Source organism: Balaenoptera physalus, assembly GCF_965194825.1.
Source record: "Balaenoptera physalus genome assembly, chromosome: 5".
Taxonomy (NCBI): Eukaryota; Metazoa; Chordata; class Mammalia; order Artiodactyla; family Balaenopteridae; genus Balaenoptera; species Balaenoptera physalus.
The window spans coordinates 147,394,107-147,417,068 of NC_138884.1; the positions used below are offsets into that span (position 1 = coordinate 147,394,107).

Here is a 22,962-nt window from a genome sequence, read left to right on the forward strand (position 1 = left end):
CCCTAGAGGACGCACAGCCCGGCCGCCAATGACGCAAGCCTGGAAGTGCTGACGTCCATGCTCTTGTCTCCCCTATTTTGAGAGAAACCCCAGGACTTGGCTTGGGGAGTGGGACGCCTCGGCGCGGACGTGGCCCAGTCCGTGACCTCGGCACTCATGGCCCCTGAGTCAGAGAACAGCTGTGCCAGGTGAACAGAGAACATTCTGACTGGTGCCCGCCGCCCTCAGGACCCTCCCACTGAGCCCGAGGAGCCACGTTCCCCGGCGCTGTGGGGGTTCCGTGGACTCCTGCTCTCTCATGCCCCCTGCATCCTTCCTTAGAAGGGAATTCAGAGAAGCATGCTATGTGCCCGTTCCAACTTGGCCCATTCGGAATAAACGGGGTTGCGGGGGGAGTGGTTAGTGGGATGGGCGGGGTTCCCTCGAGCAAACCGTGCAGAGGCACCTGGGCCCGGGACACACACAGCGGCAGGGCCCACAGAGCTCGAGAATGACTGAGAAAGGCCCGAGGACACCCGCAGCTTCCGTGGTGGCGTCCCTGTTCTTGGATGTGCCCCGTGGCCTGGACCCTGGATTTGAGGTCTGCCTGAGGGGTCGCTGTCCCCTGCGTTACACACTTGCGGCTGGGACCGCCCCAGGGCAACACACGGGGACTGAAGTCTGAGTGGCTTCTCTTGGGGGGTGAATGGCCTCGGTGTGTGGACAAACTTCCTCCGACCGGGAAAAGGCTGCCTCAGTGGTAGCAAGTCTCCTGGGGCTGTGTCTGTGCGTGTGTGTGCGTGTGTGCGTGTGTGTGTGTGTGTGTGTGTGTTGGGGGTTGGCGGGGGTCTGGTGTCATCACGCCAGCTCCACCTGAGGGGTCCTCACTGGAGACCTAGCGAAGCTGTGGGGAGAGGGACAAACACGAGGGCCCAGCTGCAGGGGACAAGTCAGGCAGCACGCTGTCTGGGCTCACGGTCTCATGTCCCCGGATTCAGAGAGCTGGGAAGGGGGCAGTCAAAGCAGCCTTCGGCTGGGAGTGGGCAGAGAAAGCCGGCCCCTCGGTGTGGCCCCAGTAACGGTCACAGTCTAAGGGCATCATCAGTGGTAACCATGGTGATGGTACTAACACTGGGGGCCGGGGAGGAAGGGCGCTCCAGGGAAGGAAGTGGATTCTGGGCCCACATGGCCCACGAAACCCCTCCATCCTTTAAGATCCTTATTAGGCTCTAGGTGACAGGAGAAGGACGGTCACGGGGGCCTTAAAGAGGGTCTGATTCCTCTGGGTGGCCCCGCTGCCCCTGCCCCCCGGCACTGAGGTCTCCCTGGGGGCTGGGAGCAGAGGGGAGGAGGGGTGTTGCCGGGTGGTGGTCTGGCCCTGGGTGGAGTAGCAGGCAGACGTGGGTGGGCCAGCAGGGTCCCCAGGGCCCGTCCTCCTGGCCGTGTGGTCACCAAGCTGTGGGAGCCGCCCTAGCTCACGGCGACCGTTAGTACGCGCGTGCTGGGGAGGGCGTGCGGGGTCGAGTACCTACCCGGTGGTCCAAGCCATTCTTGCCATGTCCTGGGACAGGGTCAGACTTGGAATAGGGGAACCCTGAAACAGACACAGCACAGCTGTCACGCACGCAGCCAGGCTCGACCGGGCGCAGGAGGGGCGCTCACCCAGGTCGGCGGGGCTGCGCAGGTGACATGGGATGGCCCTGAAGATCCCACCTGCCTCATTCGAGACCTCTATCCCCAGGGCACTGACTGAGGATGAAGCCAGGAAGGGGGTGACGTCCCCGAGCCCGCCCAAGACACCAGGAACATCACGGAGCCTGACCCGGCCTGGCAGGCACCCGCATCCTCTGGAAGCCTCTATCACCAGGCCAAGCTCCTCACCTGGCTGACCAGGAGAGCGGGGGGCAGAGGGAGGAAGGGGCCCCCATGCAGGGTAGGGCTGTGCCAGAGGCGGCCAGCGGAGGCCCAGCACCACCAGAGGTGGCCTGCAGACCATTTTTTCAAAACCCTTGAGCTGTTTGCAGTTGGGGGATTTCACATTAAAATCCTAATTTCTAGCTTCTCAAAGGGCCAGTCTGAGACACTGGGCCCTGGATTCCCTGTGGGAATCCCTCACCTGGTCTCCCTCCGTTGATCACATCCCTGGCTGTTCTGGGGGGCCCAGGACTTTGAGACACCCCCCCGCCCCATTAACCGCTTCAGTGCCACATCTGGAGAGAGCAGAGCGGAAACTCCTGGCTCAGAAGTGAGTGTGGGATGTGCCCCAGAAGGGAGGCCAAGGGGCACTGCCTGGGCCCCCTGGAGGGGCAGGGGACCGCCACCACCCTTAGAAGCACCCTAAGGAGGCCTTTCCCGGCTGCCTGACCTGTCTTTCCATAGCCCGTGGGCCCGTAAAAAGCAGGGGCCATGTTTGCTGCATCTGGGGCTCCCTGACCCCCACAGCTCAGGCAATAGCACTGGCTCCTGGGGGCCACCGGGCTGCCCGCGAGGGCTCAGAGGGGACGGCGGGTCCCGTCCCTCTGCGTCCACGAGGCTGTGAACCGGAGGACTGAGCCTCCAAAGGTGAGACGGGCGCTGTGCACAGAACCGCCCGTCCGTCCGTCCACCCGCCCCCTCCAGGAAGGCCCGCTTCCGAGCAAAGGATGCTGATCGAGCCAGGTGCCTGTCTTGTGGGCTGGAGGGTCAGAGAAGACATTCTGTACAGGCCTCACTCGTAGGAAAGGCCTCAGCTGGGGACCTGCCTCGGGGACTTGTTTGTCCCAGGGTGGTCTGTGGGAAGGTTCCAGATGTGGGCCAGGAAGGGCCTTTCACAACATCAAGGGCAGGGTTCTCAAACTGGTTTTAGCCGAGGAGCCCTCTTGTCACAGGAAATCTATGTGAAAACTCCGATACGTGAAACAGAGGAGAGCGGAGCTGGACGGAGAGAAGCGGGGCCAGGCGCTCGGGCCAGGCCTGCCAGGCATCCCTCCCTCCTCCTGGTCGCCCTGGGCTCCGCTAGGTAAGTGACCTAGCCAGCTCCTCCCATTTCACAGAAGGGGAACTGAGGCCCAGGGACACAGAGGGACCTGCCCAAGGTCACCCAGCCCTGGGACACAAGACAAGGGCCTCCTGACTTACAGTCCTGGGGTCCCTCCGGGACACACCTGCTTCCCAACTTACACCCAGAGCCAGGCACACTCGGGCATGTGAGGCTGTCGGGTTGAGGCTCTAAGGGACCCTCAGCTGAGACCCAGGAGCTCCTGACCAGCCGGGGATGCTAGAGTCGTCTTCTCAAAGCGGCGTCTCCCATAAGCAGCACCAAAAGGCAAGTTCTCGGGCCCCACCCCAGACCCACAGACTCAGAACTCTGGGGCTGGGGTCCAGCGGTCTGTGTTTTACAAGCCCCCCAGGGCATTCTGATACACACTAAGGCTTGGGAACCCTTAGGGCCCCGAGAACAACTATGCCCTCACCCCCAGCCTTACCTGCTCTAAACCAGCGGTTCTCTACCCGGATGCACTGCAATCACCTAGCCAGCTTCTAAAATCCCCCGTGCTCAGGCTGCCGGCCTCTGGTCTCACAGTAGGTGTAGAGACCTTACTTCCACTCAGGCCACTTCATCTTCCTCACTCATCAACTATGACTGTCTTCGCTCTTTCTTCTACCTGCCTTGAGCTTCCGTATCGGATGGTGTAACAATTTTTGCTTTGATCATCAATGATTTAAGAAACTCATCACAAGAAGGACAGTCTGTTATATTGACCCCGTATTGTAACCTGTTTTGATGTTCTTCCTTTCTGAATTTCCGAGCCCTCTTATCACTTCCTTTCTGTTTGGAGAACTGCCTTTAGCCAAGTACGTCTGCGAGTGAAAACTTGTCTTAGTTTTCCTTTGTCTGAGAATGTCTCCATTTTCCATTCATTCCTGAAGGATATTTCCATCCAAGATAGAATTCACATCCACAGCAAATGTCTTTCTGCACATGAAATACGTGCCATCTTCCTCTGGCCTCCATGGTTTCTGGGGAGAAATTGGCTGTCATTTGCATTGGTGTCCCCAGTAGGGAGTATAATATGTCTTTTCCCTCGGGCTGTTTTCAGTATTATTTTTTTCTGTCTTTAGTTTTTGTAAGTTTAATTATGGTGTGTTTTGGTGTGGATTACTTTGAGCTTATTCTACTTGGGATTCACTCCGTTTCTTGAGCATGTTAAGTTTATGCCTTTTGCCAAATTTGTTAAGTTTTCAGGCATTATTTCTTTGAATATTTTTCAGACCCATTCTCTTCTTTCTGGGACTCCAGTGATACAAGTGCTGTCTGACAGGTCTCTGAGGCTCTGTTCATTCTTTTCTGCTATTTTCTCTCTGCTGTTCAAGTTGGATAATTTCTGTAGTTCTATCTTCAAGTTCACTGATTCTCTCCTCTGACAAATCCCGCTATTCTGTTATTGAACCCATCCAGTGAATTTTTAAAACTTGGTTATTTTATTTTCTTTCCCGTAATTTCCATTGGATTCTTTTTTTATAACTTGTATTTCTTCTGTGAGATTTTCTTTTTTTCTTTTTCATTTGTTTCAAGAGTTTTCGCAATTGTTTGTTGAAGCATTTTTGTGATGACTGCCTTAAAAATCCTTCTCAGGATATTTCCAATATCTGATTCTTTTCAGTGTTAGGATGTGTCGATTGCCTTTTCACATTCAAATAGTTATCTTCATGGTTCTTGGTGTGATGAGTGATTTTCCACTGCATCCTGGACATTCGGATATTATGTTGGGAGACCTGGATCCTAGCTAAGTTTTCCACGTTAGCAGGCTGTCACTGTGTTTAGGTTTAACACGTGGGGCATGGCTTATTACGGGCTGTGAGTCCAAAGACAGTTTAGTTTTCAGAATGCTCGTTAAAGTGCTCTTCTGGTCTGCTGCGTCCACCTGGTGTTTCTGGTAGCAACCTGGGGTGAAAGGTGCTTCCCTGGTTGCCCCATACCCTGAGGTGGGGGTGGGAGACACCAGCCATGGATGGAGAGTGTTTCCCTGGGCCTATTCTCCAGGCTGCTGGGTGCCAGTGGGCCTCCTGCTGGGTACCAGGGAGGGCAGTCATCTACTTGGTCACCTTGTCTACTGCAGGGGAGGTGAGAGACACTGGTCCTGCGTATTTCCTCAAGTTCTCAGGTCTCTGAACAGTCCACCTTCCTCTCTCTACCCTCCAGAGTTCTGTGATTGTCTGCCCTATTGTTCTTGGGCTTTTCAGTTGTACTGAGTGGGGAAGAGCAGGGAGAGAGGAGTCTCCAGTATCACATCCCTGGGATGCTATCGAGACTCATTAGAATTGGCCTCTCTCTGGATGGGACCAGCCATCAGTAGACTTCAGAGGTCCCAGGATCTCATGTGCAGCTGAGATTGAGAACCACTCGTTTAAAAGGTCCCTTCACATATTCAGAGATTTTCTTGACTGTCACAAGCCAAGGCATTACACATGAGCCCATTTTACAGTTCAGGAAGCTGAGGCCTAGTGAAATTAAGTGACCTGTATAAGATCAAATTGTTACTCATGAAGACGATGAGACAATCTCCCAGGACCCTAGCTTCAGGAACCAGTAACCCTATCTGCTCCAGCAGCTCTGCCCTGGTGAGGGTTTGCAGGCGTGGGAGCCTTCTAGGGACCTGCCTGGCATATGGCATTGGCTGGCCTTAAGAGTGTGTGTGTGTGTGTGTGTGTGTATTAGAGAGAGAGAGAAGGTGCACAGGGAGAAGGCAGGTGCGCTGGACCGGGACAGGTGGCAGCTGGGTACTCACGACCCCGAGTTGTATCAGGCCCTGCGGCCACTGGACACCTGAGGGTCTCAGGCACTGCCTGTGCCCCTGCCCGCAAATCTGAGGCCACACCCCGTCCAGTTCCCCGGCTGGGGGCAAGCCTGACCATCACGGGGGGCACAGGGACCTTTGCTAAAAGGGAAGAGTCCCAGCCAGCCCCCAGGCAACGGCAGAGGGCTCTGTCCTGGTGCCCCCTCTCGCACCTGGAGGTGGCTTCTCCTGGGCCAAGGTCCCCTCCCTGACGTCTGGAACCCTCACTGCTCTTGCTGGGGCCGAACGTGAGCAGGGGGCAGAGGGCACTCCGTCCCTCCAGCTGGAGGCCGGGCGGGCCATGCCCTCCCCAGCAGTCTCTGCCCCAGGGGAGTCCCAGCCACCTGCTGGATGCCGGGTGCCGGACGCAAGCCCTCCGCTCCCTCGGGCCTCTCCCTCCCAGCCTTCCCCCGACCCCTCCGCTGGCCTGGGCTCTCTCCATCCCTGGGCTTCCCCCTGTGCACGCTTTCTCCATCCTCCCCGCCACGTGCTATGGAGATGGGAAACAGAGGCTGAGGGGTGGGAGTGAGGTAGGCGTTGAGCAGGAGAGTCACGGTTTCTTTGGGCCTCAGACCCTTTTGAGAAGTAACACAGCTCAGGAACCCACCTGGGGGAGGGCCTGGGTCTCAGGTTACCCGCCCCCACGCCCCCAGGCCCATCCGGGAGCCAAGGACCCCTGTGACTCTGCCTACAGCCCAGAATCCTTTCCTGAGCGCCCAGCCTATCCGTCCACGGCCCGGCAGCTCCGTCTGGGCGTCTCAGCCTCCCGACTCAACATGAAGAACCCACCTGGTTCCTGCCCAGCTCTGAACAGAGGTGCCTCCGCCCACCTGAGCCAGGACGCCCTGGGTCACTCCTGATTCCGCCCCCCCGCCCCGCCCCTCCTCCACCGCTCGCACCAGTCCTGCTGTTTAGACTGTTCAGGGGGGCCTCCCCGTGGCTTATCTGGACACCCCGGTCCCCTGAGCCCCGGCCCAGCAGCCTCCAGTCTATCCTCTGCAAAGCTGCCCGTCTGTGTTTAAACACATAAAACACGTCACCTCATCTCCCGCTCACGGCCCTGCCGCACCGACCCCGGGCCCCAGCACACAGAGAAGAAAACTCCCAGCATCACACGCAGACCAGCTGTTTCTGGCTGCCCTCGCCCGCTTCCCCACTGGCTTCCTGTTTCCCAAACTGCCACCTTGCTTCTTGCCTCGAAGCTCTGTGCATGCTGTTTGTGCTGCTCAGAACCCCCCAGGACACCCCCAAAAGACCACCTCCCCCAGAACCCTCCCCCAGCCTGGGTGACGGCAATGCCCCTCCTGCCCCGACAGTCCGGCTGGAACCTCAGTCAGAGGCGGCCAGGGCTCTGCTGAGAACCCCTAGGTCCGCCCTCCACTCGGAGGCCAGGCCGAGCCCCCCCAAGGCCCATCACGCCCTTTGTGACCCTGCACGTCCCAGGCTCCACCCCTCCCCCAGAGCCCAGCGGCCAGGCTTCACCTTTGGGAGGAGGGCCCACTCCCACACGTACCCCTTCAAGCCCGCAGCCCTCAAGCCTGCTCACTTAGCATCTCCCTTCCCCGAGCCATCGGCAGCGCCTGGCCCCCCGACCTGCACGCGCCATAGGCCTTACTTTCTAACGTGGCTTTTGTCTGTGTCCGCGCCTCCTCTAGACCGTCAGCTCCTGGGGCCGGGGTGCTGCTGTCTGTTTGGCCTCCGTTCTGGCCCCAGGACCTGTTTGGCGGTCACACCCCGTCCCTGGGCCTTCTCTTGCTTGTCCAAAAATTAGGGCCAGGACTGAGGTCCCATCAGTGTGATGCTTGTGGATTCTGCCCCTGCGGTCCTCAGGTCCCAACGCCCAGACTGAGGATTGCCCACCCCCCAAAATTCTCATGGGGTTGGCAGACAGAGAATCAGGTCTCTCTCTCTTTCAGCCGCGGACTAAGAAATGTGAGAATGACTTTTTCTTGCCTGGAAACTCCAGAGGACTAAAGGGGGTGAGGAAAGCCACTTCCGGCCAGGCCTCAAACCCGCTTTCCTCCTGCCAGCAGGGAAGGAAAAGTGGAACAGACGTGCTGTCTCCCGACCTTCACACCGGTGGGCACTGGGGGTGGGTGACCCAGGAAGCAATCTCGGATCCCAGCCCCAGACCAGGCCCGGAATGGGTGGGCAGCAGGCGAAGACAAGGGGACGGGACTCCATGGGGACAGACACACAGAAGGTGATGTAAAACAGCAAAACCACAGGCAGGGTGGGCGTGCAGTGGTCCCCACAGGACCAACCATCTGCACTGCCTTGGTTTCTAACGTGGAGCTTTCCTCACCTTGACCTCCAAGCCCACCCTAATTCTCCTCACGTGCTGGGATTTGAGGAAGGGCCTTATTCCCTTTGGAAGGGTAGGGTCCTTTCCAGGGGTCACTGAGTCCTCAGGGAAGGGTCTCCAGCTGGCCTGGGGCTTTGTCTTACTTCAGCACACCTGTGACCACCTGGAGGGGGATGTGGGAAACCTCAAAAGGGAGGACAGGACGTGAAGGGTTAGGAAGGTGGGACCCAGAGCAGCGGAGCGGGCCGGTCCACAGGGTCTAGACCAGGGGAGGGGGGCCCACACCACCTCGTGTTCTTCTGGGGCAGTGAATCTCACCCTGTAAGGCTCAAGGCCCTCTTCTTGTAACAGAAAATCAATACCATCCCTTTCCTGTGCAGAAATCAGATTCATCAATAATATAACCTACTACATGCATAGTCCAGATAATGCCCTAAGTGTAGCATAAAGGAAAATGAGCAGTCTATCATACAGTGTGTATTTCAATGACACTTCCTTCGGAGGGGCTGACGGTGCTGGCTGAGAACCACTGCCATAGCGGAGAGGGATGTCACACTGGTTTGTCAGTTGTCTGCTTCCCTGGGGAACAGGCACTGAGCCATATTCACCACCTCTTCTCCGCTGCCTAGCACTGTGTTCAGCACATAGTAGGAGCTCAGTTAATGTCTGGTGAAGGGGTGGATGAATGACTGAATGATGAATTCAGTCTCAGGTGAGATGTGCTGATGGTGTCATGAGTGGGATGAGGTTGTGCCTGGCCCCACGGGGGACCCCAGGCAGGCGGCGGCAGGGTGCGTGTGCACTTGATCTCAACGGCGTCTTTCCCTGTCCCAGCTCCCTGCACGCGTCTCTGGGGCAGGGGCTGCTCTTGTCTTCTCGGTCTCCCCCTCGGCATCCTGCACAGCGTCTGGCACAGAGTGGGTGCTCAATAAATACCCGTTGAATTTAATGCATCTCAATTCAACAAACATTTATTGAGCGCCCACTGTGTTGAGTGTCACAATCCTACCCTCCTTGGGTGCGCTACAGATGGATGTCCCAGGGATGCAGGGAGGCGTGCCTTGCCACATGCAAACACTTTGTTCAATAACGGTTGTTTGCAAATGAAACTGGTGTCGATGGACTCACAATTGGGGGCTACTGGGTGAAACTGGAAGGAACCCGAGAAAAGAAGGCAGATACCCCTCTCTTCTCAGTTTAAGAGTGTGCGCATCCCGCCCAAATGTCTCAAGAGGCCGGCAGATAGCAAGGCACGCCTGACCTAGGCACCACCAGCAGCCTGGGTCCTTGCTGCTATTTCCATGCACATTGGGAAACAAGGCGATGTCACCAGCACAGAAATAAAGGCACAGCTGCAATTTTTAGACACAGTAGGTTTCCCATTTGGAGGAATTGACGTCAGAACATGTGTAGAAAGCGAAGGGATGACAGAACCATTGTCATGGTCATCGTGAGCCTGCATCCCTGAAGGAGGAGGACACACACACACACACACACACACACACACACACGCAGGTTGTTTGTACTTTGGAGGGTTCGCCCCAGTTAGAGCACGAATTCTAGCATAGGCTCTCCAATTCCTGCCGGCCGGGCGCACCTGGATGGGAGGCGGTCCATTCCCATCCGCGGCTACACCTGCAGCTTGTGATGGGAACACAGCAGCAAGGAACGGGGTTGACAAACAGACCTTGAAGGTGTGACACTTGCACAGCCTCCGGGTGTCACAGGGTCTACTGCCCGGGGGACACCTAGGACGACCCCAGGGCGCCTCGTCCAGCACGTGCAGATGAGGAAGCAGTGCACAGAGGTGAGGAAACACGAACGGGTCAGCGCGGCGCAGGGAGGTCCCCACGGGGAGGCCCGTCTCCTGCTCAGGCTTCTCCCCAGATGGTGTCCCCACCTCCCTAAGCCCCAAGCCACAGGCAGGCCAGAAGGTAAGTGGGACTCCCTGGGGACAGCAGCTGCCCCCCTGAGGAGAGACAGGGCGGGGAGCTGCAGATGCAGGCCCACCCACCTCCCAGCAAGGGAAGGACTGAAGCTAGAAAAGGTCACCCTGAGGACCCCAGATAGTCCTTTCCTGGGTGTTCTCGAGTCCCGCGACTAACGCTTTGGTGCCCTTAAGGCACGGGGAGCTATTGGGGGCTACTGGGGGCTGCTGGGGGGCTGGCACAGCAGAAGCAATCCACCTTCCAAACTCAATTGCATTAGGAAAAACAAAGTGCAAAACTGAAAAGGCCATGGTCAAGGCCAGTGGCCGGGGGCCACATGCAAGTCCTGCATCACCAGGCAGAGCAGGGCTGGAGGCTGGTGCTGCCTGGTCCAGAGCCTGCCCACTGGTCCTCCTGTAACCAGCCCTGCACCCCTCACCCCTCACTCTGCCGCTGGTGGGATGGGCAGCCTGCCTCGGCCCTTCCAGATCCTCCCCAAGAGGAGCACGCCTCCGATGGACGAGACCCTCTGGGAGACTCTCCGGTGTGACCTTCCCCCGGGGATGTCAGCCCTGGGCTCCGGCTCTGGATCCCATTTAGAGAGCAGAGGCCCAGGCGGACTGGGACCGGGGCGCACAGACATCCGCTTACAGAGATCACACACAAAACAACACACGCTTTCTCTGTTTAGACGTCTTCTTTAACAAGTGATCATCTCCACGCTTCTCACACTCTTCCCACGTCGGAACACACGCACTTTCATTTGTGAGACGGTTTACAGTCACGAGAATGGTGATGATGGTGGTGCGCATCTACTATGGGCCCAGCCAAGTGCTGGCGGCACACGCAGCACCTCCTCCGGGTCTCTAACGACCCCGCCAGGCACACAGGGGAAACTGAGGCCCAGCGAGTGGTGAGCCGAGATTTGAACTCAGGTCTGTCTCATGGCAAAGCTAGTGTCTTTCCTCGGCTTTCTCACATCCACAACCATCCCCTCCTGGCCTCTGCTTCCAAGCTAAGCCTCAAGCTTGTCCACAGAAACCCACCCACAGCTGCTGAGACCCAAAGACTCTGCCCACCATCTACCGCGGGCATCAGACGGCAGCTCGCCGTTGTTTTTGCCTATAATTTACAGCCTCTGGACGTGAAGAACGTTATGGGGAGTTTCGCCCGGCATCTGAAGGTCACGCCTACTGCAGCTTCATGACCCCCCGGATCAGGCAGACGTGGTCTTTGTCTCCTGCACTCCCTGAGGATCTGGAGTCCCAGCTCCCGGCCCCTCGCCCAAGGTGAGCACAGGAGACACGATAATGTCGTTCTCGGCTCCGAGTCTGGACTCGCCCCCCTGGACCACGCTCCTGTCCGCTCCGGAGGGAGACGGGCCCTCGACTTCCAACCTGGCAGCCTGCAAGCCCTTTTCCCAAAGGAGCCCAGGAGCCTGAGTTGGCTTTCTGCCCTCTTGCCAGCTCTGGAGAGCTCCGGGAGACGCCGGCGTGGCCCTTGGGCAGCAGGCTGGCTGAATCAGGGTGTCACCAAGGGAAGCCAGCACACGGCTACTGGTCTGCTTCCTACCGGGCTGGCCATTCTGTCTGTGGGTTTGCTCTCACAGTTTTTCATGAGCAAGGCTTAGATCTGGGGGGGATTGGCTCGAGGTTGTGGGCCCCTTTTCTGCAAGGACTTTCAGGCCACACTGTCAGCTCCTTGCTCAAAAGAACCACTCACGTGAGTAAATGTTGTCCCCTGGCATCGTTTGGAGAGGGCCTCTATCGGTCCCGCTACTGTGGGACAAAGACTGGCTGTCTAGGTCTGGAGAGTTGGTCCTAGTATCTGCGTCCCCCTTGAGGATCAGCCAGTTGGTCTTCTGCTGAGAAAAAAACAGAAGTGAATTCTGAGGTCACCTGCAGTGGCACTGCCCCACTTTACAGAGGAGGAAACTGAGGCTCAGGGAGGTCGGGGCCCACATGGCTTCACAAGGGGAGAGCTGGGTAAGCCAGCCTTGGGCTCTTTCCACACACACCTACCTTCCTTAAAGACAAGCAAAGGGGGTCTCACCTCTTGAGCCAGGGTGGGCGGGCAAACTCAGCCCATGGGCCAAACCCTAAAATATGCATTTTGATTTATTTTCCTTTCTTTTCAGACCATCTCCTTGGTTATAGAACCATGACCAAGTTACACAGCATAGAATGAGGACTTTGGTAGTAGATGTGCTAGTCCTAACTGTAAGGGGGCTGGTGGCACCACCTCTTAAAATTGGTCCCCGTTCCATGTGGCCCTGACTAATCCCTGAGGAGCACAACCTAAGAGCAGGAGCCTGAGGCTTCAAGCTGGAGAAGTCCCCCCACAAAACCAGGTCTGCCCCTGCATTACCTTCCTGTTATCCGGGTCGAAACTTCCGTCCTCCCCATCTGATTGCCTCGCGGCTGGAAGGGAAAAATCAATCTGTCAAGGCAGCGCACCACAGATGCTGGGTTTCCATGTGTCAGTTCCCACTTCACAGTCATGCTCAAAAATGGAAAATAATCAAAGAAAAGTCGCCAGCACTCGTACTTTTAAGGGCTGAGGAACCAGACCAGCTGGCGAAGGTCCCCGCAGGAATGTGGCCTGGGGAGTGCCTGGGGCCTTGCACAGGATGCGCTAAATCAAGAGCAGATGCGTGAAGTGATGCCTCATTTACATTCCAGCCAACCACCCTGCGGCCACTTGGCATTTCGAAGAACATACTTTCTATCTTCCAAGTTCAAAGGAACAGAAGGGCCCAGTGGTGCAGCCCCTACTGGGTCAGACTCAGCTGGGTGCTTCACGGACATTACTGCTCATCCCCACGTGACCCATTTCACAGATCAGAGGACTGAGGCTCAGAGACATGACGTGCCTTTCTCAAGATCATGGATCAGCGGGTGGCAGAGGCTGGCATTTGAACCCAGGCAGTCTGACTTTAAGTCCTTCCTCTGTCTGCCCCACCTCACTGCTCACAAAACACAAAAAGGTGAGTGAGCTATGCCACTGGGAGAATTCCACGAACAGCAGTAAAGAGGGTACAACATACAACCAGAGGTGCGCTCTACGGAACAGAGCAAGCAAACGTCTGTTATTCAGCAGACTATCTAGAGCTGAGTCAAGAGGTGTCTGTATTCTCCATCTGCCTGTTTTGGGATGGGGGGTTGTCGCCCAGCCGGGCTGACATCTCCAACCAAGCAAGATGAGATAAATCACACGAGGGCAGGTTGACAGTTCTCAGCATCCAGTTTGGTAAAGACCCATTCTGTGCCTCCCAAGCTAAATCACTGACCCCATGCAAGGAACGATGAAAGGAAAGCCCCCAGTGTCCTTCGCCACCTGCCGCAGAGACCGAGGCCATAGTAAGGACATGCCGAGGGTGGGCTCCTTACCTGCAGCCTGCGGAGGGCTCGGACCTTCTAGCCTTTTGGAGCGCCCTCCCTTGTGCACCACCAAGGACAAGACTGACATCAGGCCCGAGAGCTTGGAGATTGGGGATTGGGCTACAGGACCTTGACAAGATAAGGCCACAGTTGAAGACCGTTCTGGATACACTGACATTTTGTTACTCCCGACGGCTACCTGTTTCTCCGTCTCCCGGGAGAGACAGTGGTTTTCAAAGTGAAGATAAAAACCCTGCTGTGTCTACTTGCAGAGGCAAATTGATGACAAGCCTGCGTGCGGGGCACCGTGCAGGAGAGGCGGGGAGCAGGGGGCTCAGAGGGGCGCATGCCCGTCAGGGTAGGCTCTCCTGTTGCCTGGACAACGGCGGTCGCCAGGCAGCGGAGCCCTGAGCATCTGACCATACACCAGCCGGGACTCTTGGCAGCTGCACGGTCGCCCCAGGGGCATCGGGCCAGCGGCTACTTGGAGCTCTAAGAGCACTGCCCTCGTCCAGCCCAGAGAAGGCCTCCAGGGCCAGGTCTGCTGGTAAAAGTAAGTGAGCTGGATCCTTGAACAGCCCACAGAGGCCCCCGAATGGACCGCCACACTTGGGGTAACTTGCAAATGCAAAAACAATTAAGTGGCTCCAACCAAAGGGCTTTTGGGGATGTGAGATCCCAGGAGTTCAGATCACAGCGGCCCTCCTGGGTCTGAGGACTTTCCATAGCCTTGGGGAGCACATTGGGCCAGACTAACTCTGGCTATAGAGCTACCTCAGGGCTTAAAGAAGGGCCCCACCTCCAAAAAGGGGGATATCCCACCAAGATTTAGCCAGTTTTCTCTGCAAACGCCACCAGTTCCACGAGGTGCGCACAAGCTAACCAGACACAAACCAAGGGCTTTCCAGAGCCCCAGTCTGCCAGCCCACAAAACACCCAACGGATTCTCTTGAGAAATGGAGCATGGTTAGGAAAATAGAGGAACCTGGAGCTTTGTGTTATTTTCGGGCTGCTTCCTTAACAGCTCTGAGCCTCAGTTTCCTGATCTGTAAAATGGGCAAATGACGCCCACCCCCTCCAATTTACGAGGATCGCATGAGATAACACGCAGGTGCTGTCACATGATGGGGAGCTCAGCTTACGGGTTTGGAATATTAGGAATAAAACGAGAGGTTAACTGGGCAGCTAATTTGTAACATGCTGTTTCAGAGTCTCAGGAAAAGACAGATCAATTCAGGACAAGCAGAGAAATCGAGCTCCGTGTGTCTTTCCTATCACACAAGGCAGCTCCTTCTGAGCCCTGGAAAGTATTTGCCAGTGAGTACCCTTTTGGGAAAGGCTGACGTCCCACTCCCTGCGTCCCTTGGGACCTCTATAGGGAGCATCCCAACTAGAGTGGGAGGTCTCTAATTTTCTTTCTGGATACAGGGCCATTCCCTTTCCTCCCATCCCCAAACCAAAATGAGACTCGACCCCACTACAAAGGAATCCCAGAGACACATGAGATGTGATTAATTCCCGTCTTAAACCAGGCGCCAAAGAAAGAGCTAAGAGTACAGGCTACATGGGTCACCTCTACCGTCTGGCGTGGGTGGGCAGCTCTGGGAGGTGGGAGCGAGCCCCCCACTGTCTGCAGGTGTGGGAGGTGGTGAGACGCCACCCCTGCTTCTTGGGCCAGCGTCTGCACACACACTGCCATCTGACGGCTCACGTGCGCTTACCAAGCAAACAAAACGTCTGTCCCTGCAGCTGGACAGTCAGCTTCCTGGGAAATTTGGGGGAGGCGTTACTTTTTCCTCTTGAATTCATTTTAAACAGTCTAAAAACTGGGCCAGCTTCACTCCATTGAGAGGAAAGTCCCTGCTCTGTGCCAAGCATCACGTGGCCTCACGCAGAGCCCCTCGAAGCCAGAACCCCATTCTCCAGAGCGAGAGACAGAGCTGGCAGGGGAGCGGCTGCGGCTGGAATCCTGTCTGCCTCACAAAGAATCCTGGGTTCAACACTGCGACTGATTCAGGACCGTTCAAAAGACACCAAAAATGTGCCCATAGCAGCTGGACCTTTAGCGGGTGGTGGGAGGTCCCCCGCACCCCACCTCCCAGCCCGTCCAACGCCCTCTGCTGGTCCTGCGGCATCTCTGCCCGACGGGATGCGGTTCTTCCTTTCCTTCCTTCTTCCCCTTCCTTCTTATTTCCCATTCAGTTCTTTTGCCTCCTTTCTTCTCTTATTCTTTTTTGAAGCCATTAAATTGTAAACAAGTAGAATTGGAACTAAGGTAGTCTAAGAAAATACTATTGGTCTCTAATGATGCAAAATGATGTAAAATAAGAGTGGTGGGTTCAGGGGTCAGGCAGACCTGGTGTGACTTGGCCATCGACGGGGTCACTTTGCGGCCCTGGCCTTAGTTTCCTTGTCTATAATAATACCTGCCTCAGGGCTGTGTTGAGATGAAACCCCAGCACACGCGATGCATTCAGCGGCAGCTATTTGACTGCCAATCCTAACCTTAACCCTCGTCCTCAACGCCAGGGTCCCACCCCCGCTGAGTCCCCAGGCCTGACCATCCTCATGCTGGAGGCTCATTTCCCAAAAACAGCAACGGGACTAGAGCACCAGAGAAGAGTGCTGCTAATTAAAAAAAAAACAAAACAAAAACCAACAACTTCTGATGAGTTGGAAATAAAAAGTTGAAAGGTAAATACATTAATTAAAAAGCATAACATTTTAAAACTCACTGAATATATTATCTTAAGCTAATTAAATGGTCCAGGGACTCAACATCATCACCCGGAGTTTGTTTCTGGAAAGTCTGGCTATTAAAAGGATGGGTTCTCCATCCTCAGGTGTGTGCCTCTCTCCCTTGACAGATGAGGGGACGGTCAGTTTGCTGAGATGGGGGGCTGGTGGCTGCACGTGGGCTTTAAACACACACATGCACACTCACGCTCACTCACGCTCACACACACGCATGCTCATACACATGTACGATGCACACATGCATGCCCCCCCACCCCAATGCACTTCTGCCCGGATATGGTCCAGCTCGATGGGGCAAATCTTGTAAAATTAAGACATCTCAAATCTATTGGAAATCAAATGCATCCCATCACATCCATTATGTCCTTAGTTTTTTATTTTTTATTTTTTTTGGCCATGCCACGCGGCATGCGGGATCTTAGTTCTCCAACCAGGGATGGAACCCAAGCCCCCTCCCGTGGAAGCGTGGAGCCTTAACCACTGGACCGCCAGGGAATTCCCACATCCGTGATGTCCTGACGGCTGTCTAAGGAAAGCTGGTGGAGAGGACTACACAGAACCCGTGAGCGCTCACTTCATTCATGGCCCATTTACAGTCAAGCAGGGACAGACTGTATTCATGTTCATCCCCACGACGCGGCCGAATGCGTGGCAGAGAGCAGGCGCTCTGTAAAGTTTATTTCATAAAATAATCAATGAACCCACATTCTAGAACGTTAAGAGGGTTTGGGTCATTGTTCAGGGTTCAGTCAAAGAGGAATTCACTTGCCTTTGGATAGAAGAGGTGTTTCTGTCCAGATTAAAAAAGAAACACAGAGATTACCCCTGGTAAGAGTAAACCAGGACTTCCCTGGAGGTCTAGTGGTTAAGACTCCGCGCTTCCACTGCAGGGAACGGGGGTTCGATCCCTGGTCGGGGAACTAAGATCCCGCAGGCCGCGCGGCATGGCCAAAAAAAAGAAAAGGGTGAATAAACCGAATCTCCACTGCACGATTCGGTTAAGGGCCTTACTGTCAGAAGTTCTCTGTCTTAGATGGGGCTCCGTCAGATGCTAGTGAGCAATTTCCTAATCTGATTTACTGCCTATTCCCCTCCCAGGGGCCGGCCCTCCGACCCTGTGTATGTACGTGATGTGTCAGCTAGCGGCTGATAAAAGGCCGAGTCAGTCAGTCCTTCCCGCAGACGCAGACAGCACGCACAGCCTCCTGGCTGCAGTGCGGGCGCCACGATGGAAAGACACCGCTCTGTGCCTGCTCCTTCCTTCCTGCGCCTCAGTTTCCCCACCGGTAACACAGGGAGCTGGTCTGGACCACCTCTGAGGGCCCTGGAGTCTACGCGCCCCTCCCTCTCTCTGATCCCTCGGGAAGATCTGGGCTCCCTGCTTCTCCGACTGAGAGGCAACGGCGAAAGGCATCGCCTTCTGGAAACCCAGGAGTTCCCATTCATCTTTTTCTTCCTTGGGAAGAGGAAGAAATACACAAAGCACAGGGCCTACTGCAGTCAAGGAGAAAATGATAAAACACACAAAGCCTGCACAACTAGAGCACCGATTTGTCAGTAAGCCTCAGAAAACGCACTTTTATAGATTCCACCCAGCAGCGTCCACCCAGTTGTCAACGGGGGATGTGGCTGTTTTTTGGGCGCATCTAGACAAGAACTTAAGTATGGGGATTCCTCTTCCCACCTCTCTGGTGTCTTAATAACAATCCCCATCACGTGCACCGCACTCGACAGTTTTAGAACATGATTCCATGTTCATTATCCCATCCGGTCCTCACAACCAGCCTGTGAAAAGGGCAGAGTGGAGGGTCGGTCCTGTTTTGCAGATGAGGAAACAGAGGCTCAGGATGGCGAAGCAACAAGCCCCAAATTACCAGAGATTCTGTGACGAAACAGAGGTGAGATCTGGAGCCTTCTGTTCCCTGTGTACCTGTCCCCTGCAGGCTCAGGTGGAGCGCAGGTGGCTGGTCACCTCTGAGAGGGAAACTGGGGGGCCGAGAGATGCCCCTGGAACCAAGCACCTCCAGCCCCTCTTTGCTGATGCAAGAAATCCCTTCAACCAAAGGCTGAGTCATTTATTCTATCATCAGAAATTCTCAAAACACAGGACTTCAATTCTCATGGAGGAATAAATGACTGATTCTGGTTTGTTCTGTGTTACAAAGACCAGGCTGGGTCAGATTGTGGTCCAAGCACCTCCGTCCTTCCTCACCTTGGCTAAAGTCAGTCTGGCTGCCTCTCTCAAAGTATCATCCCTGAAGCCACACACCGAGACCAGCTCTTGGTTACAAATCCCCAGCCCCGGCCCCGGCCCACGTGTGTTAGCCCCGGGTTTAGACACACAGAGGTGTCCTTAGTAGGACACACCCTTTGTTGTAATTTCTGCAGGGGCCTCTCGGGAGCCTCCAGGCAAATTTGCACCGAATGTTTAGACTGCGGGGCCCCCGAGGTACCCTCCCCATCGTCTCAGAACACAACAACAGGAAGCATTCAGAAGCAAAGGCACCGACAGGCATGCAGGGCAAACACAGCAGCAGAGGAATCCGACTGTTATGTACCATGCTGCTTGTAGATGGGGGGTTTCCTATAGATGTTATCTTTGACGCCAGTGTCTGGGAAAGAAGAAAGAAAAAAAAAAAAAGGAGAGAACAGCAGGGTGAGCAGGCAAATTGTGATGGTTTCCATTCTACCGCTCTTTTGTCAGCAGCAATCCGTCACCCAGGTTTAGAGTCCCCAGCAAGGATCTGGCACCCGCCCCGGCGACTGGCACCCAGGCCTCACACTGCACGTCAGCCTTGCTCAGCCCCGATGCCACCCGCCGCGTGAAGGGGGCAGAGGGACAGAGGCGGCTGGGGCGGGTGTCCAGCGACGGCTGTGACCCGGTCAGCCCCTCTCTCCAGCCCATTCTCAGGAGGGCAGCCATGCCTCCCTGGTGTTTGTGGAGATTCGGGAGAAACTCAAACACGTGCCACTTTGGGGATGCGCACACCCATTGGCGGACTTTTAAAGCATCTCGGAATTTAGGGGTGAGGGAGATGGGGAGGCTCGGGGACCACGCCACCCCCGAGAGGCACGGCAGCCCGCTCCCACCCCCCTGCCCCGACAGCTCGGGGGCGGACAGACGGTCTGCCTGGCGGGCGGCCGTGTGTCCTGGGCGCCTACCTGGGACGTGGAAGTGGCGAGGAGCTTGCTGGTAGGTGGAGGGGGGAGGCTTGCTGTCTGAGAGCACGGAGAGGCTGGAGGTGCTCCGGCCACTTTCACTGCCTCCAGACGGGAAAGCAAAGCCGGCAGACAGAAGGCGGGAAGGGAAAAGCAGAGGAAAGCATTTCAAGCATGAAAGCTCGTGAGCCCCTCTCCCCTGCCTGGCGGGGCCGCCCGAACCCGCTGCCCAGGGAGAGGGACCCTCACCGACACCTCCAGGTGGGCCCCACGGCTTGGTAATCCAACCTCGAGGGACCCCCTTCGCTGGCCCCGTGGTGAGGGAAGAGGCACGCCCAGGGCAGAGCCCGTGCTGGCTCCCTGTTCCTGCGAAGTCTGGCCTGGCCCTCGGCAGAGCTCCCTCTCCTTGGGGCGGGCCCAGCCACGCTGCTGCTCTGCCGTGGCTGCCATTGGAAGCCAGAAACTCACAAATTCACCAAAAGTAAGCAACCCCCCCATGTCCTAAGTATCTTTGCGTAAAAAGACGCTGATTTCTTGGAGAATTCACAAATTAGCCATTCAGAATCGGGATTAAAGGGCTAGAATTCATCTACATCTATCCTGAAAAGCCACTGAGTAAAATTCGATCAGCTACAGGAGAATAAGAGACCGTTGGTATTAATCAGCTGCCATGTTCCCAAATAAAGCAATTTTTTTGCCCCGTTAAATGGAAAGAGTCCTCTGATTCTGGCCCCGATTTTCATCCCGTCTGGATTTGTCATTTCTGTTTTGCGAACAAGGTTGGATTATCAAGTCACAAATTTAGACAGCCGTGGTCACCCGCTGACCCTCCCTGCCCCGCATCACACCTACTGAGGAATGGGATGGTACACAGGGCGTGTGCGTGTCGAACACGGCACGAAAGGCATACGGCTCCTTTTAGCGAGACACGCAAAGGCACAATGCATTTCCTCCCCTTTAGCCCCAGGAAACCCTCGCCGCGTTATGCGACAGCTTGGCAAAGGGAAACGGACACCCCTGACTTGAAAATAGCCCCGGTTGCAAGCCGCAGGACCCCGAGGTGACTTGGTGATGAGGCAGAGTGAGCGCTGGGCCCAACCTGGAGGCGGGCTAATGGGGGGAGACGCAGTAGACGGGCTCATGGGGGACACTCCTGCCTGGCGGAGGGGTGTGCTGAGGGCAAAGGGGGGCCGGCGGGTCGGGGTGGGCTCAGCAGCCCACAGCCAGCGGCCCGAACCAGGCTGAGGCCACACGGGGGCTGCTGACTACAGCTTAAGCATCTTCTGGGCGCGGCGCCAATTTCACCTGCCAGCGTGGATGGAGCTTCAGGTAGATGACTGCCCCCCTCTTCGGGGCGTGAACCCTGCTTTTCCCTCAGCTGCCACCTTCCAGCACAGCACAGAGCCTTCTGGAGCCTCACGCCAGGCCAGACTCCTGCACCCGGGGAGACCACGCCCACGGGCACGCAGAGAAAACCTCAGATCCGTCCTGCCGGCTGTGGCTTATCCATCTCCAGGGGCAGCGGAGCATATGGTGGAAGCAGGGGCTTTACTGCACCTGCTCGGACTCCAGAGCCGCCGAGGACGCTCACTTAAGGCGGCACCACCGTGCCGGGCACGTCTTGACCCAGCTTCCAGTGGCCTGTTTCTCTCCACCGCTGCCCAGGTGGCTGGAGTCTCTAACACGTCACGGGACTCCTGCCCGCCCCCCCGCCCCAGTCCCCAGGCCCACCATGCAGGGTCTGACCTCACAGGCAAGACTCTGTGTGTGTGTGTGTGTGTGTGCACGCGCACACACGTATCTGAGGAGGACCACGGCTTTCACCAGGGTCAGGAGGCACCATGCGGCGGCCACACTGGGCTTTCAGGCCCACCTCACACCTGCCATCCAGGGACCTCTACACCGGTCACCGAACTCTTAAGACCTTGGACCTGACCCAGGATGCCTCTGCTTGCCTCCCCTTCTCCCCCATCCCCTTCTGGACTCCCTTTCCAATCCTCCCCACCTGTGCAGACCCTTCCTGGGTCAAGGCTCAAGTGCAAAGCCTTCCCAGAGAACATAGCCCAGCTGACTATTCCCTTCTCTGGACACACACCTGCCTGCCCATTCACTGTGTTGCTAAATCATCATCAAATGCACCCTCACATAGACCCCACGTGGGGCCTCTTGCAGCACTTTGCTCACGACAGCCCGGTGGCCACGCCACCATGACTGCCTTTTGCAGGGGCCGGTGTCCTGGTGAGGCCCGGCCCCAGGTGCAGCTCTGAGGGCCAGCTTCCCCCGTGGGCCCTGGGGGCAAAAACCCCAACCACTGATGTCACCGGGGATGGGGGACAGCCAGAGGTCACCCAGCTGAGCGGCAATTTTGAAAAGGCACAGAGCCCCTCGGGCCGAGGTGCGTGGCTTCTCCTGGAGATGGGTCAGGACCGAGGCCGCTTCTGACCTCTGTCAGGGAGGGGCCCTCGGCACCCTCAGGGAGACGCGAGGATGCGGGGGAGGGGACCTCTCAGAGCCGGGGAACCCCTGGCCGGTGAGAGGCCACCTCGCCTGTTTGTCCAAATTGATGCCTTGTTGCAGAGGATTTCCGGGCAGCACGGAGCCTTCCTGCGGACCGCACGTCATTCCCTCTGTTACTTTACGTGCCACCGGCGCGTTGCCACGCGGGTGTTGTCTAAACGCCTTACTTTATTTGGGTTTCACCCGTTTTCCCCTGTTGTATCTGAGGATCCGTCCAGGACACCAGGCGACACTGGTCCTCACGCGTCCTCAGGCTCCCCTGGGCTGTGACCGTTTCTCACACTCTCCTTGCATTCCACGGCCTTGGCAGTTTTGAGAAGTGTTGGTCGGTGTTTCGCGGACTGTCCCTCGGCTGGGGTTCGTCGGATGCTTTTCTCATGATTGGACGGGGGTTACGGGTTTCGGAGGAAGAGCACAGAGGGGAGGCGCCCCCCTCCCATCACGTCAGGGGCACTGCCATCCACGTGGCCCACCACTGCGATTGACCTTGACCCCACGGCCGAGGTCGTGCTGGCCAGGATTCTCCCCATCCGGCTCCTCCCACCCCCCCCACTCTGTGCTCACAGCCCACACCTGACACGGGGCGGGGGGCCCCTCCTGGAGGGTGGAGGGTCCGCGTGAATTACTGGGGATACTTCTGCCGGGAGTTTGTCTCTTCTTCCCCAGTTATTTATTTATCCAGTCGTTCCTTTATATCGGTGTGGACGCGTGGACATTTGGACTTTGCTTTACGATCCAACACCACGTCCTTCATTCTGCTGCTCAGCTGTCCCAGCTCTGCCCTCGGGAGCTCCCTCACTTGCTCCTGTGGATCTTCTCAAGGTGACCAGAGGGGAGGCCAGGCCCCAGCCCCTTGCAGGGACACCATGGCTCACTGAGACGTGGGTGGGTTTCCACCTGCCCCGCTCACTGCCACGTGCCACCTGAGCCAGCCACGGCCACCAGGTGGAGGGCCCCAGAATGGGGGCGAGATGAAGAAGTGCCTACGGGCGCGGCGGGTGGGTGGGGAAGTGGCCTTGACCTGAGGTTCCGCGTCTGCAGCCCCTCCTCTCCCTCTCACGCCCTGTGGGGAGCAGGTTCAGCAGTCACTTCCCGTCACTGCCCAGCAAGATGATTTCGGC

The 22,962-nt window shown here is 56.7% G+C and overlaps 1 protein-coding gene across 29 annotated transcripts in view; it reads right to left on the bottom strand.

The window, feature by feature from the left end:
- Positions 1–22,962, bottom strand: part of ABLIM2 (actin binding LIM protein family member 2) — a 150,498-nt gene that overhangs the window by 18,506 nt on the left and 109,030 nt on the right. For 6 of the 29 annotated variants that reach the window (XR_014264438.1, XR_014264440.1, XR_014264445.1 and 3 more), the window contains 6 exons: positions 19,328–19,429; positions 18,724–18,777; positions 13,418–13,537; positions 12,396–12,448; positions 11,751–11,892; positions 1,512–1,573 (listed from right to left, as the gene is read on the bottom strand). Coding sequence is in view for 2 of the 29 variants with exons in the window: in XM_082464365.1 (XP_082320491.1) it covers positions 1,512–1,573; positions 11,751–11,889; positions 12,396–12,448; positions 18,724–18,777; positions 19,328–19,429 (410 nt within the window). In the remaining 27 variants the exon portion in view is untranslated. Of the gene's footprint in view, positions 1–1,511; positions 1,574–11,718; positions 11,893–12,395; positions 12,449–13,417; positions 13,538–18,723; positions 18,778–19,327; positions 19,430–22,962 lie in introns of those variants that run through there. The other 23 variants (XR_014264442.1, XR_014264453.1, XR_014264457.1 and 20 more) reach the window with 12 other exon arrangements.